Source organism: Nelumbo nucifera, chromosome 4 (genome assembly GCF_055504915.1).
Source record: "Nelumbo nucifera cultivar China Antique chromosome 4, China Antique-T2T, whole genome shotgun sequence".
Classification (NCBI taxonomy): Eukaryota; Viridiplantae; Streptophyta; class Magnoliopsida; order Proteales; family Nelumbonaceae; genus Nelumbo; species Nelumbo nucifera.
Window position 1 is genome coordinate 40,346,319 of NC_142652.1, and position 15,038 is coordinate 40,361,356.

General features: G+C 36.8%; 1 protein-coding gene across 1 annotated transcript in view; it reads left to right on the top strand.

The window, feature by feature from the left end:
• LOC104611077 (uncharacterized) overlaps nucleotides 1-15,038 on the top strand; it is a 56,873-nt gene that overhangs the window by 25,768 nt on the left and 16,067 nt on the right. The window contains exons 7-9 of the mRNA XM_088903890.1: nucleotides 2,708-2,818; nucleotides 7,307-7,661; nucleotides 13,487-13,712. Coding sequence (XP_088760016.1) covers nucleotides 2,708-2,818; nucleotides 7,307-7,661; nucleotides 13,487-13,712 — 692 coding nt within the window. The remainder of the gene's footprint in view (nucleotides 1-2,707; nucleotides 2,819-7,306; nucleotides 7,662-13,486; nucleotides 13,713-15,038) is intronic.

A 15,038-nucleotide genomic window follows, 5' to 3' on the forward strand; every position in this document is an offset into this window, starting at 1 on the left:
TTGTTGTGAAGTTTTTCATTTGAAAATTAATTATTGTGAGATGTTACAGAAACTGAGACCAAATTGTTGTCTCATGCCACATATCTGCCCTCTTTGTGAAGCAAGTTGAGAAACTATACGTCATCTGTTGATCTCCTGCAATGTTGCTTCTGGTGTTTGGGATTTCATTTTTTCTTTATTTGGCTGTGGAAGGTCATCTTTTGTTGATCTAAGGTCTATAGTTTCCACATCATTTTTCAACCCAAGAAGAAGAGGGAAAATCCTTTGGTGATGTGCAAGGGCAGCTGTTTTATGGCCTATCCGGGAAGAGAGGAACAACAGAATTTTGAATGAGAAACCAGACTGTTGTCTCTCATCACATCACATATCTGCCCTTGTTGTAAAGCAAGTTGGGAAACTATCACACATCATTTGTTAATTTCTGGCTGTTTTGCTTCTGGTTTTTGGGATTTCATTTTTTCTTTATTTGGCTGTGGATGGCCAGTTCTTGTTGATCTAAAGTCTATATCCTCCACATCATTTTCAACCCAAGAAGAAGAAGAGGGAAAATCATTTGGAGATTATGGGCAGCTGTTTTATGGTTTACCTGGGAAGAGAGGAACATCGGAATTTTGAAGGAGAAAAGGAATGCAAAAGAGGAGGTTATTGAGACTATTCTATTCCGGGTGGTGAGCTGGGTGAAGAGTAGGGGTGAACAATGAGTAGGTTCTACTCGGAACTAAATGGAACCAACCTCGTGGCCTTGAACCGACCCTACCCAATCTGATACTGGATTGTGTCTGGTTCTAAATTCTTGGAATTGACCTCCACCCAGGCTGGTTCCAGGGTCTAAGGCTTTATCCTATCCAAACTGGCCTTGGTGGAATTGGCCTTGGAACTGAACTTGCCTTGGAAAAAAAATCCCAAAATACTTAATGTGAAGGTTTGAATCCAAGCACTCATGGTTGCAAAGGCCGTGGTCTCACTAGATGATTGAGCCACTTAAGTGATTTGACCATTTTTCTCCAGTTTAGTATTTGTGTATAATAAGTAATGTTAAAGGTAATATTTACAAAATTTGAATTATAATGATAAGTATTGAACTATATTGTTGTTGTTGTTGCTGATGCTGCTGCTGTTGTTGAGAATCATGTTTTTAAAGAACAATTTCTATTTTTTTTTTTGGGGGGGGGGTGGGGGTAAAGAAAGAACAGGTTCCATGGGTGGACACTGGAACCGACCTTTGAACCAATTTTGATAGGGTAGGTTCCAGTTCCAAAATCCTGGATCCAACCACAATAGCGTAGATTCTTGGTTCTGCCTTGAAACAAAACCAAACCTACCATGCTCACCCCACATTTTTAACCTTTCTCTACCTTTGACATTGTAAAGGGATAGCCATTAGTAACAAATGCAAGTCTGAAATGTCAAAGCATTAGAAGGGAATGAAGACCTCTAGATTCTAGACCTTTTAAACTCAATTTTGGTTGTTGTAGTTTGGGAAATCCTGGCCCATTGGGGGGTGGGGGAGTTATATGAGATATATCAGGTGTTTTCATTGCAATATACTCTGGACCACTAGTTGTGGGAGACTTGGCAAATGCTGACTTGCAAGCAGTACTTTGTGGCCTAAATATATGCAAGATATTTAATTTGTATGATGTAGAGATTGAAGGAGGTTCTAAGGATGTGATTTGCTGGTTTAAGAACAACTAAAAGGGAACTTGACAGCACAGGTACACTTTAAGAAATGCTTCTTGTATTGCAAGATACTTGGAAGCAGTTTGATGATGGACTCCTAGAGCAGCAAACAGTGTGGTTGATTAGTTGGCTAGACAGGGAGTAAATAGGGAAGCTTGTTTTGGGGGGCCTGTGTCGTAATTAAGTTGTTAATCCCCATTGGGGAATGGTTAGGTAGCATTTGCGAGCCTATATTCCTGTATTTTTTTTCTGTGCGTACCTTCTTTTCTAATAAAATGAACTGTTTCAAGAAACGAAATCAGATGACAGCATGGTTGATGCCTTTTTTTTTTCTCCCGTATATCTGTGTGCAGTAACTGCAGTTTGTATACCTTCATTTGTTTCTTTTTCCCCTTGCTCTCTGTATTTTTTATCAATAAGGCTATGTTTGGTTTAAAGGAAAAAGTAGGGAAAGGTACGCAAACCTTTACAAACCTTGTATGGGTTTCCCTACCTTTCCTTTCCCTTCCCTACTTTCTCCTTCAAACCAAACACAGCCTGAGTGAAAAGAACTTATAATATCTTTTTGCCTTTTGTTTTTTCCCTTATATCTAGTATCTTTTTTGCATGAGGGGCCCTCTCCCTCCTTTAATCTAAGATCTTCTTACCTTTAAAACAACTGGAAAGATTTTATAAAAAGAGATGCGGAAAAGAGAAATACAATATCTGGGTCTTCGTGCTAAGGTGCCATGACTAGAGAAGATCCTAAAAAAGTCCAGCACTATAGCAGAACAAAATAAGGTAAATACACCAATTTGTCTACAAGCTAATGTTGAGGTTTTTTTCAACCTCTTTATTGTTTTTTTTTTTCAATGTCAAAAACCAAATAAGGGGAAGGAAAGCAAAAAAGTGAAACAGTTATTCCTTTACTATTTAATTTCTTATATTTTACAAATTCTACTTCTGCTGGGTGTATCCATTTGTATTTGGTCATATTGACATCTTAATGTTCTTGATTTTGTTATTTATATTAAATATGCTGCAACAGGATTTATTGCTTTGTGGAGTTTATGCACGAAGGGAGGCTGCTTCTGGGAATATTGATCTTGCAAGGAAGGTGTTTGACATGGCATTATCTTCAATTGAAGGGCTTCCGATGGTAAGAATTGTGAAACTAAATGATCGCGCCCCTGTAATGTCTATTTATGTATTCATGCTTAAGGGAAATTGAGAAATATACAAGAGTTAAGCAGAGAGAAATTTACAGTCCAACTCACAAGGGGGTAGGTAGATCCCAAAAATAACAAAGTAAACAACTAGTTGATCTTTTAATTAGATTGGTTGTGCTTTTGAAGTGTTGATTGAATAACATTTTGATCCACCTCTACTCTGTTTTTTTCACTCTTAACACTGGAAGTGTCTGGAAGGTTCTCTGTTTGATCTGCTATTTGGTGCTAACCTCATGAAGAATTGAAAATGACTGATTTGTATCAACAGTTCGAGCTTACTTCTGGTCATGGACTCTACATCTTTTATTCCCCAGAGATATCTATATTCATGTCTTCTTGACCTGCCTCACCTTTTCAAGACATTTGATGGTAGTTGGAAAGGTGTCTATGTGATTCTAGGTGTCAGTGGATCACTTAGTTTCCTAGGCACTAGAATTTTACAAAGAAAAACATATTTCAAAATTAGTGCTTAATTTTACACACCAATCAGTGTGCATTTAACCTTTTTTTTTTATAGCAAACAGTGTGCGTTTAACTTGAGAAAAGGGAACTCTCATTCAAAAGGAAAAGGGAAGGATGCACATGAGAAGATGTACAGACAAGGATTCCAAAACGAAAAACCAAAATGCCCCCTCTGGAATTGGAAAAGTATTTGCACTATATTTCTTCCCACCCCACTTTTAGCTAAAGCATCAGCCAAAAAATTAGGACTCCTAGGAATCCATCTGAAACAACATTGAAAGGAGGCCAAAATGTCAAGTATTTCATGCAAGAAATGAGCAATCTTCAATGGTCCTGCACTTCTCTTTTTAGCCCAACCCATTGTGTTTCTTGAGTCTCCTTTAACCAACAAAGAAGTAAACTGAGGAGCTTTTGCTTGCTGAAGTCCCACCAATAAAGCTTTAATCTCTGCCTCAGATGCATCATTAGCTGAGACTGGGCCACTGAACACCCAAGAGATGACACATTCAGAACTGTAAGTGACTCTACCTATACCTGCTGCCAATGGGGTGTCTGAGGCTCTTGTTAGATTACCATCAAGCGTCAAAATGAATGCAGTCTTAGCCTCTTAGGCCTTGGGGAAAAGGAAGGCTGAAACCCAGTAGGAGAAGATTGGAGTATGTCTAAAAGATTTCTGTTTAAGTCCCCAATGTTAATCTCTGTGATAGCCTTGTTGTTCCTTCTGAGAGAACCATTCAACCTAAAAGCTTAAGCTGTTAGGTGAGGTCCTTGAATAGGTTGATATTCTCTAACACGTCCTTTCACACGAAAGCCCATCGAGCTTGAAGCGTGGACAAGCACAGGCCCACCCATACCTTGGGCTGAAACTTGATTAATTATAATGGGGGCCACGAGAGTCGAACACTAGACCACTTGGTCAAAGTGGCTTTGATATCATCTCTGAGAACCATTCAACCTAAATGCTTAAGCTGTTAGGTGAGGTCCTTGAATAGGTTGATATTCTCTAACAGTCCTCATCCAAGAGATCAATTGAGTCAAAACTCTATTCTTTCAGCAAGCTACCGAGGAGGTCTTATTTTCAAAACTCTTTTGTTCCTCTTTTCCCATATGCACCACGCCGTCGCATGGACAGCAGCTTTCCAGAAAATCCTGCCCCTTCCACCTAACTTTCTAGCTTTCCATTGCAGGATAAAATCACAAACTGAATTAGGAGGGGCCCAAGAGAAGTTGCCTTAATGAATAAAATCTAGCCAAAATTGCCAATGGCTGTGGGCCACCTTAGAATTGATCAAAAGATGGCCAATGGACTCCCCATTCTCTAGGCACAAGATGCAAACATGGGGGCAGATGCACCATTGCCCCTGCCTCTTCTTCTGCAAATTACCGAAGGTATTTAACTGGACTAACTGCTTCCCAAATAAAAAAAGGAGATTCTCTGTGGAAACGTGGGTAGCCAAATCCTACTAACTGGAAAAGGGGACAGAGAGAACCTAGAGGCCAAGCTAAGAAAGAAGGATTTGGTACTGGTAGTAAAGAAACCTTTGGGGGTAATGGACCAAATTAGCTTGTCGGGAAAAGGAGAAATATAAACATTGGACAACAACACAAGGAAGGCGGAGGACAACTCAGCTGACTTGCGGTCTTTTAGACCTCTTCGAAAGTTAAGGTTGAAGGAGAGACCATGTCTATCAAAATAGATAGTTGAAGCTTTTAAACACTTGCTGTCACTTTAAACACTGACAGAAAGAAGGTAGGTCGATAAGACAGAGAGGCCTTGATCAGAGTGTGTCTACCTCCTTTGGAGATATAATTCTTCCTCCAAGTATCTAGTCTCTTCTCAATTTTTTCTAAAACTGGAGCCCAGAAGTCTACCTTCTTAGGATTACCTCCCAAAGGTAAATCGGGGCACTTTATATGCCAATTTTCCACTTTACACCCCAAAGCAATGCTGTAATAAACCAACCTTTGGTGGGGTACATTAATTCTGATAATACTACTCTTCCCTAAGTTGATTTTTAGCCCTGTTTCAGCTTCAAAGCACTTAAACACCCTCTTCAGGTTGAGAAGGAACTCCAACTTGTCTTCAATAAAGAAGATAGTGCCATCTACGTATTGAAGATGAGTAATTTGAATCTTCTCCATGCCTACCCCAAAACCTTTAAACAAACCCAAGCCAATTGCTTTTTCAATAAAGGCATTAATAATATTGGCAAACAAAGAGAAAAGAAGCAGAGAGAGGGGACAGACTTGATACAACCCCCTAGCTGCCTTAAAAAACCCCTGGGGAGAGCCATTAGTGAGCACTGAGAACCAGGCCCTGAACACAATCATTCATCCAACTAATCCATTTCTCATCAAAACCTTTCAACTCCAAAATCTTCCATAGACATCCCCAATCCACCCTGTCATAAGCTTTTTCAAGATCAATTTTGAAAACTAAACCTCCAAGATTGCTTCTTTTCCTTTCCTAGACCCTTTCATTTGCAATTAGAATACTGTCCACTATTTGTCTCAGTAGAAAGTGCAAAACTGCAATCTGATTTGAAACCTGTAATAGAAAAGAAGCTTTTGCAGAGAAGAGAAGAAGAAAGATTGAAAAGAATGGGACAAAGCCAAAATCAGATCTGGCTGCCCCTTTCATCATCTTATATACTCGTAAAAAACTGAATACAATGACTGGTATACTCTTAGTAAGTTGGCTACTACTAAAGAACATAAGAAAACACTCTTAACAAAACATAAACTAATGGGCTTTGGGCCCAATAACTCTAACTGAACTTTATAAACAAAAACAAGTGTTATCAGCCCAAGGCTGCCCTCTTCGAATTTCCGAGTAGAGGGTCCTTAGAAAAGCACCAACAACTTACACAATACTGCAACTGGAGGCATTAAAGCCTCTTTTCCAAGGGGGCGATCAGTCCTCTTGAGTCCTTTTCCCTTCCAGTAAAGAATATGGAATCAGGAATGTTCTCTATTCTTAGGGCACAAAAAAGGAGAGACATGAACAGTAACAGTTGCCCTTAGAGCAATGATACCATGTTCCAACTTCAATAAAGAAAAGCAAAGTCAAAGAAAAAGAGAAAAAGAAGCAAGGGAAAGTAGGGAACAGATAGAGAAGAGGAGAAGAAGAAAAGCGAGAAGACAAGCAAGGAGAAGTCAAACCAACTCTCCTCACTGTTGACCCAGCCTGTATTAACATTTGACTGATTGCTGAAATGACAAAAATGCCCCTAGATAAGTTACAGCAGATACAAGAGAGAAAAATAACAAGGGAAAAGACAAGTATGCCTCTGTCACTAATTCTAACAATTCTAACAATGACCATAGGCTGCCATTCTTCAGCTGACACTATTAGTTCATTCAAAGCTTACTTTTAATTATGAACCTTTTATCTTGTGGAAATAGTGTATACTTTGTTTCAATTAATGGATCTATTTGTTTTATATTCTTTTATTAAAGTTTTACTTAATAACTATTTATATGTTATGCATATTAAATCACTTTTGGGTAATATGAATTAAATGATGTTAGACTCAGACTGGGACATAGAATTGCTCTGATGATAGGGTTATGGTTTCAAGATCCAGTTAAACTGTTCAATTCATTCAAAAAACAAGTAGAAAACATTTTTCTTTGGAAACTGTCTGTTTTACATCAAAATGAGCTTAAACTTAATTTTAGAGTATAACATCTATAGACACATTTCATTAAGGTAAGTTTAACCAAGTAACATTTGCTAAGAACCAGGCAACTAAAAAAACTATTTTGGTTGCTGGTCCTAGTTTCTGGTAGTTGAATTGTCCAGTCAATGTCTGAACTCTAGGAATCTATACTCTTATTTTTCACGTGAATGTTGTAGACTTGTGGTTGGAATTTTTTACTTTTAAGTGGAGTCTGAGGTAAATAATAATACTGGGGGGCTTGCCTATTTATTCTTTCTTAAATCATTTGATCAGGATCTTCAGTCGAATGCACCTCTTTTATATTTTTGGTATGCTGAAGCGGAGCTTGCGAACTGTCAAGGCAATACTTCAGAGTCATCCTCATTGCGTGCAATACACATTCTGTCTTGCTTAGGAAGTGGTGTAAAGTACAGTCCATTTAAATGTCAACCATCAAGTCTGCAACTGCTAAGAGCTCACCAGGGATTTAAAGAACGCATTAGGATGTTGCGATTGGATTGGGCACGTGGAATTATAAAAGATCATTCTGTTGCTCTTGTTTCTTCAGCTGCTTTATTCGAAGCATTGACTACTGGAAAGTCTGCTGGAGTTGGAGTTTTAGAAGAGACATTTTCTATGGTGCTTCCAGGTCATTTAACTTTCTTATTTATTATTTTGCTTCTTTTTTTTTTGTATTTTTCGCATTTGTTTATTTAGTTGATATTGTAGAACTACCACTGATTCCCCTTAAGCAGTGTTACTTTCTATCATGGGAAAAATATCTAAGCTATTTACCTTTTCAAATATGTAGAGGTTTCTTTGTGATGACTATTGGGGCCGGGGGTTATTTAGGGCTGGCAATTGAGTGGGTTTGGCGTGGGTTGAGCTATAACCCACCCGTATAACACTCATTTGCATAGAGCCTAAATGGGCGTGACCCATTGTTTTACATTTAAAATATTGGGGCTTTTCCCTGTGAGCTTTGGACTTTCCCCATCTTAAAATACAAATAAATATAATAATAAAAAGGAGATAAAAGACAGATTTGACTGCTGGTCTATTAATGCCAGATCAGCTGACTTTCCTACTAATTTGAATCTAAAATATTGTTTAGTCTCAAATAAATTGAACTTTTAAACTAGTTGGTTATCGAAGGGAGTTAAATAACCTATAGGTACATCCTTGCTATATAAGGAGATGAGGAAATAAAAAAAAAAGACGGTGGAAGGCATGCATGAAACTGTTGAACAAAAGAAGAGAGAAAGAGAGAACAGAGGAGAGATTAAGAAGAGATAAGGAATTTTGGCAAGAAGGAAAGTGAAATATAGGTAAGAAAATTGGTCAAATATGAGGTCTTTCTCTCTGGCCTTTTATTTCCTTTCTTTTATTCTAAAATCCATGTCTCTTCCCTTGTTGTTTCCTTTTTCATCTACTAATGGTAAAACTAGAATTACCACATTATTTGGATTTGTACTAGCAATGTAAATAAAAAGAATCCAAGCATGATATGATTCTATTTCAAACCAGCCTTACCTGAACCAATTTCTTTAGGGATAAGGATTGATTTGGTGGATCTCATCCTACCATAATCAAAATTTTCTTTTTCTTTAATTTGAGATAATATTGATTTGATTTCTAAAATACATCCAGTGGATTGTGTCCACTTTAACTAGTGGGTTCTACCTATTGTTTTACATAAGATCCTGATTAGTGATTTAAAAGGCACGCCTGGCACACTTGAGGCGTGCCTTGGCACACAGGCGAGGCACATTTTATGGTTGGCGCCTTGCCCAGGTCCTAGGCACAACACTTTCAAAAGGTGCATGCTTGGTGCGCTAGGGGTGCTTACGGTTCGGTTAACCAAACCGTGGGCCTTTTTTTGTAACCGAATCGGTATTACCAGCTTTTGGAAAACCGTTAACCGAAGCCGAACTGAAGCCAATCGATTAACTGGTCGACTGTTTTGGTTTGTTGGTTTTTCGATTTTTTAATGTTTACAATATATATTATAAAATATATATATGAATATATAATAAAAAGTATAAATCTATATAAAATATTATATTTTAAATAATAAATAATATTTCGTATATTGTAAATATATATTTATATATACAATGCATATTTATTAATTTATAATATATAAAAAATATAAAATATATATAAAATATAAATAATATACATAAATATATAGAAATATATGTATACTAGTTGGTTCGGTTAACCATCGGTTTTCTATATTGGTTAATCGAAACCGAACCTATACCTTCGTTTTTTTAAAAACATTGAACCGAAATCGAATTGTCTGGTTTGGTTAACTGATTTTTCGATTCAGTTTCGGTCTTTTTTTTTCACTTGGTTCGATTTTTTGGTTTTTTTTTGCTCACTCACAAGTGCACTTGATGCGCCTTGCGCCTTGGCCCAGGCGTGCACTTTTTGAAAATTGTATGCTTTTTTTTTTTTTTTTTAAACCTAGAGGTTGGCTGGGGGCTCTACCCTCGGACCCCTGACCACACCCCTTGAGGCATGCCCAAACAAGACCATGTTAGGGTTTGCTCGCTCGGTCACCGAAGCTCCGATAACCCCTATTTGCTAATGCTGTTCATTCATTCATCTTAATAAAATATCTTCTTAAAAGGCAAATAAAATTATAAAATCATTATTTTTGTGTGAGAATTAAGAATTTAGGACCTTAACATGGACTTGTTTGGGCTTGCCTTGAGGGGCATGGCACAAAGGCGACTCATAGAAATGGCAATGTAATATGTTTTGCATCACATTAGCTACTTGAAGTAATGCAATTGAAGAAAAAAGAGATTGTGGGCTTTACATGCTTGAAAATGTTTTATATGTTTGATTTTATTTTTACATTTTCATTTGAATATGCCTTACATGTTATGTTTATGTATTTTAATTTTCGATAATAGTTTTTTTTAAAACCATTAATTTAAAAAATTAAGTTTATATTTCTTATCAATATTATGTTTAATATTTTTTGCATTTTCTTTTGAATTTTTTGGCATTTGTTTGAATTTTTTGACATTTTTTTTTATTTGTAGCATTTTTTTTTGTATTTTTGCGCCTTGCTTAAAAAAGGCATACACCTCACCTTGCGCCTCTCACCTCGGGCGCAAATTGGCCCTTGTGCCTTTTTTGCGCCTTGCGCTTTTAAAACAGTGATCCTGATAAAACCATCAACAAAACAGGTTAATGCCAGTAGGCCTATCCACTATCAAGATAGAATTTTGACTGTTGGGTCCTACCCACTTTAGGCCTCGTTCGTGTCTCAGTAAGTCCTTTACCTGGGTAAATGCTCTTATCTTCACAAGTGTTTCCCTGGAAACACTTATCTTCATTTTTGAGTGATTTCCCTACTAAACACTTATCTGGACAAGTGCTTAGGTATTTTGGCTTTTTTTCCCTTGTTGGCTTTTCCACCTTTTTTTTCTCTTTTCCCGACCTTTTTTTGATGATTACTCTTTTATCTACATTAAAAAAAAGAGGTTATGATGGATCATGTCTTGGGCCAAGTTGTAATTTGTTATTTTGGGAAAACTATGCTGCCAGAAAGACATGATACCAGAAAGGCTTTGACGAATCAACCCTTCCTGTGAAACTTGACAAGTACTACCTGATTGCAGTGTTTTAAAAGCGCAAGACGTGTGCAAGGGCGAGGTGTGCGCCTTTTTATGAAAGGCGCAAAATTACAAAAAATCTAAAAAATAAAAAAATCAGAAAATAAAAAAAACCAAAAAATTTAAAAAATGCAAAAAAATTCAAAAAATATTAAACATAATGTTAATAAAAAATATAAACGTAAATTTTAAAATAAATGTTTTAAAAAACCAATCATCTAAAATTAAAATACATAAACATAACATGTAAGGTGAATTTAAATGAAAATTTAAAAGTAAAAGCAAACATATAAAGCATTTTCAAGCATGTAAAACCCACAATCTATTTTTTTCCTTAATTGCATTGCTTCAAGTAGCTAATGTGATGTAAAACATATTGCATTCTTGATTCTATGAGTCGCCTTTGTACCACGCCCCTTGAGGCAAGCCTGAACAAGTCTTTGTTAGGGTTTGGAATTCTTATTTCTCACATGAAAAATAATGATTTTATAACTTTAATTGCCTTTTAAGAAGATATTTTATTGGAATGAATGAATGAACAACGACTGCTTCATTGGTTACATGTTTTTCTAGTATTATGTCTTTCCGGCATCATAGTTGAACCCTGTTATTGTAAAATCAGTGATGCTGGTGCTCTTATTATGTTTTGTGCAAAATTGGTTTTTGGGTTGGTTGTTTTGATGGTTATTTGCTTCTGCTAGTGGGGTATGTTCTTTTTGGATGGTCCATTTTTTTTTCTTGTTATTTCTCTTTGGCTGTCTTCTTGTATCCACACCTTATCCTTGCATATTCTTCTCTTTCTCATCTTTAGATAAACTTCTCTTTTTTTTTATATCATAGTTTCAAGGTGCTAAGGCGAGGCTTGGTGACTGGGAGGGGTAGACTGGATCTGGTCCTAACCATTGACATTTTTTTGCACAACGTGTCTGCTCTAAAACTCAAATCTATGCTCTGAATCCTTTTCCCTAGGTTCCATAGCAACCGGCAATCATCTTTCACTAGTAATTATCAATAGTTTTCTTAGAAAATTATAAACTTCATATTAAAACATAGAAAATCAACATATTCATGAGGAGAAAATGAAAATCCAGAAAATATAGGGGCCGGACCTTTATATTTGTCCTAGGAAAAGATGAAAAGAAAGGGTGGAAAAAGAACATGTTGATTAGACAAGATTTTAAGTTCTTCCTTGCTTATCAGTTCGGGTTTCGAAGTATTCAAGCATTCAAGACAGCATATACAAACTGTCAATAGAGTGGAAGCCTCCTCAGGAGGGTATCATTAAGCTCTACTTTGATGGTAACAGTTTAGGCAATCTGGGTCCTTCTGGTGTTGGGGGAGTGTTCAGAAATACAGATGGGCTAATCATTGCTTTATATTCTGAACCTATAGGAGTAGGGGATTCTGTTAATGCAGAAGTTAAAGCAGTGATACAAGGAGCTGAATTGTGAACATCTGTTAATCTAAGGTGATTCCAAGCTGGTGATCCAGTGGTTAATAGAACTAGAAACAGCAGCCTGGTCCTATATAGGGGCTTTACGTAGGTTCAAATGGCTAACTACAAACATGTCAGTTCAATTCCAATGGGAAAGAAGATCAGCAAACGGGTTAGCAGATTCACTAGCTAAGCAAGGGGTGCATAGGAATCAGATGTTTTGGGCTAAACTGTAATTCTTTGTTTTTTTATGAGGCTGCATCTCGTGCCCCATCTTGGGAACTTTCTCTGTGTATCTTTTTGCTTTTTAACCTATTAATAAAATCACTCATTATTCATAAAAAAAAGACAGCATATACAAACATGTGTTGACTGAACCCTGACTAATAAGAGAATGGTAAGAAGAAAGAAGTATTTAAACTCAGAAAATGAATAATTTGGTGTAATAATTCATATTTTACTATTATCAACTCAAAAAATAAGGAATATGAAAATATTTTATAGTGCCATCTATAAAATAGCTAGGTGGTTAAGTGGGCCACCCTTCATGGGTGCCTTGTTGCATAGGCATTGGCTTAACTACTGTTATTTATATAGCCACACATACCCTGTTGTAACTTGCTAAGTTCATAGTTGTTTCTTCTTCAAGTTTGGAACTTTATGATGCCTTTATTCAAGTCTTATGGAAAAAGCTATTCTTCAACTTATCTTAAGATGGATCCAGAAAAAGTTAGATACTTGTAGATATTGGCGTCGATTACTATTGTGATGTTAAAGATTGTCTTTTATTAATAGTTTAAGTGTATCACTGTGTTACATCTTTTTATCTTTGTTTTATATCCTCTTTTGCTTTTTCTTTTAATAAGAGTTTTCTTGACTTAAAAAAAGAAAAAAACTGTGTCCTCACATAGACATTGTTTTTGTTATTCTGTATTATCTACTGAAAATTATAGTGTAAATGAATTCTTACAGAGGAATTTAAAATTCTTCATTATGATTTTTAGCCCTGTTTGGGAGTGTTTATTTGATAAATAAGTGCTTATTCCTAACGTCTCATGAGCGTTGGGTGAAAAAGAACTTATTTCAAAGAGGGTTAGTACAGGTATTTTTAAAATGATGTGACGGGCCAAGATGGGCAAGAATGGAAATAAGCACTTATTGAATAAGTGCTTAAAAATAAGCTCAAAATTTGGGCTTCTTGAATAAGCACATATTTGGGCTTATTTTCGAAACACAAATAGGTGCTTATTGGTGTAGTTCCGATCTAGAATAAGTGTTTATTGAAATAAGCACTTAAAACTAAGCACTCCCAAACATGGGCTTAATATTTCAATTGTTAAACTCAACTCTTTCCTATAAATTAGATGTTAAATGGTGGAATTTAACTAGTGTTCTCATTTGCAGAAAGAAAAAGCCAGAGTTCTCAGCTAGAATCCTTGTTCAACTACTATGTGGAGATGCTTCAGAAACATTATAAGCAATTTCAACTTTCAAGAGTGTGGGAATCCATTTTGCAGGGTTTAAAAATTTATCCTTACAATCCAAAGATTTTTTGTGCTTTTGTAGGGATCAGCCATCTTTATACTGTACCCCACAAAGTCCGATGGATATTTGATGAATATTGCAACAAGTAAGAACTTTGTCTTCTTATCTCTATTACATTGATCTTCTATAGTTATGAGCTCTCATGGTATTATAGTTTTGGAGCAAAAAGAAACTATATCCTTAGTGGCTAATTTCATAATGGATGAAGTGGCTAATTGGTGACTTCTTGCTTTATCTTTTGGTGGATAAAATATTGAAATAATAATATATTCAAGGGTATAGTAGTCAACTTCAGCTTCAACCATTAAGGAGCTCACAACCTCTTTAATAACTTGTTTGTTAAAATTTAAAGCAATTATTCATTCAATCCTAGTGTTGTCAGACTGACCGGATTGGATGATCAGACTGAGAACTGGGAACTGGCTGCTAACATGGTTTCTAAGTCACCCAGCTCTTAAAATGTTGACAGTCAAACCTACCTTAAACACTTCTCAGTTCAGCCACTTCAGATGTTATGAAAAAGTCTTTTGCCAGTCTTTTTTTTTTGAAAAGAGGTAAATTGTCCTTGCATTGAAAAAAAAAAAACGTTTTACAATCTGTGGCTGACATGCATGTAGAGAGAGGGAGGTGTATCTGTGCCCTTGGTGGGAGAATGCAAGAATATGAGGTTCAGACACTAATGATATTTTCTTATGTTCATCTTTCTTTAAAACTGTGTCAAGCCTCTGTGAGACACCCATTCTCAGTTGAAGCCTTGTGCGTCCAGTATGCCCAAAAGTAAGGTATTTTTGTTGGGGAGGGGACAGGCAATAAGATATGAGTACATGCGATAGACTCCAAAGGAAATGGAAAACCTGGTGTCTTTCCCCTCATGTGTGTGTTCTTTGTTTGTAGACTGGTCAAGACACTACTCATCTTCTTGTGGCTTGCCAATATGCTTCCTAGTTATGGTTCCACCCCTTCTCATTGGGAGCAGTTGAACAACAGCTGTAAGTGTGTTGGATCTCTTTTCCACTGACCTACCTCCTTGTCATACTAAAGTCCAAGGATGATATGGCAATGCAGAAGGGCAGCTATTGTATGGAGTTTGTTTGGGGAGAGAAAGGCTGGAATCTTTGAAAGTAAGGGTTGAAGGTGGAAGAGTTGATAAAGCTCATCGGTACAAAAATTGGGCATTGGGACCTGGTGAGTAGGGGTGAGAAAATGGGTAGGTTCTACCTGGAACTGAATGGAATCGACCTTTCACGGTCTCAAACTGACCCTATGTAATTTGTTACTAGGTAGGGTTTGGGTCCAAATTCTTGGAACCGACCCCCACCCAGGCCCGTTCTAGGAAATGGGGGCTTATGCTACTCGAACCATCCCGGAGAACCAGCCTTGATTGGCCTTCATTGAACCGACCTTGGAACCG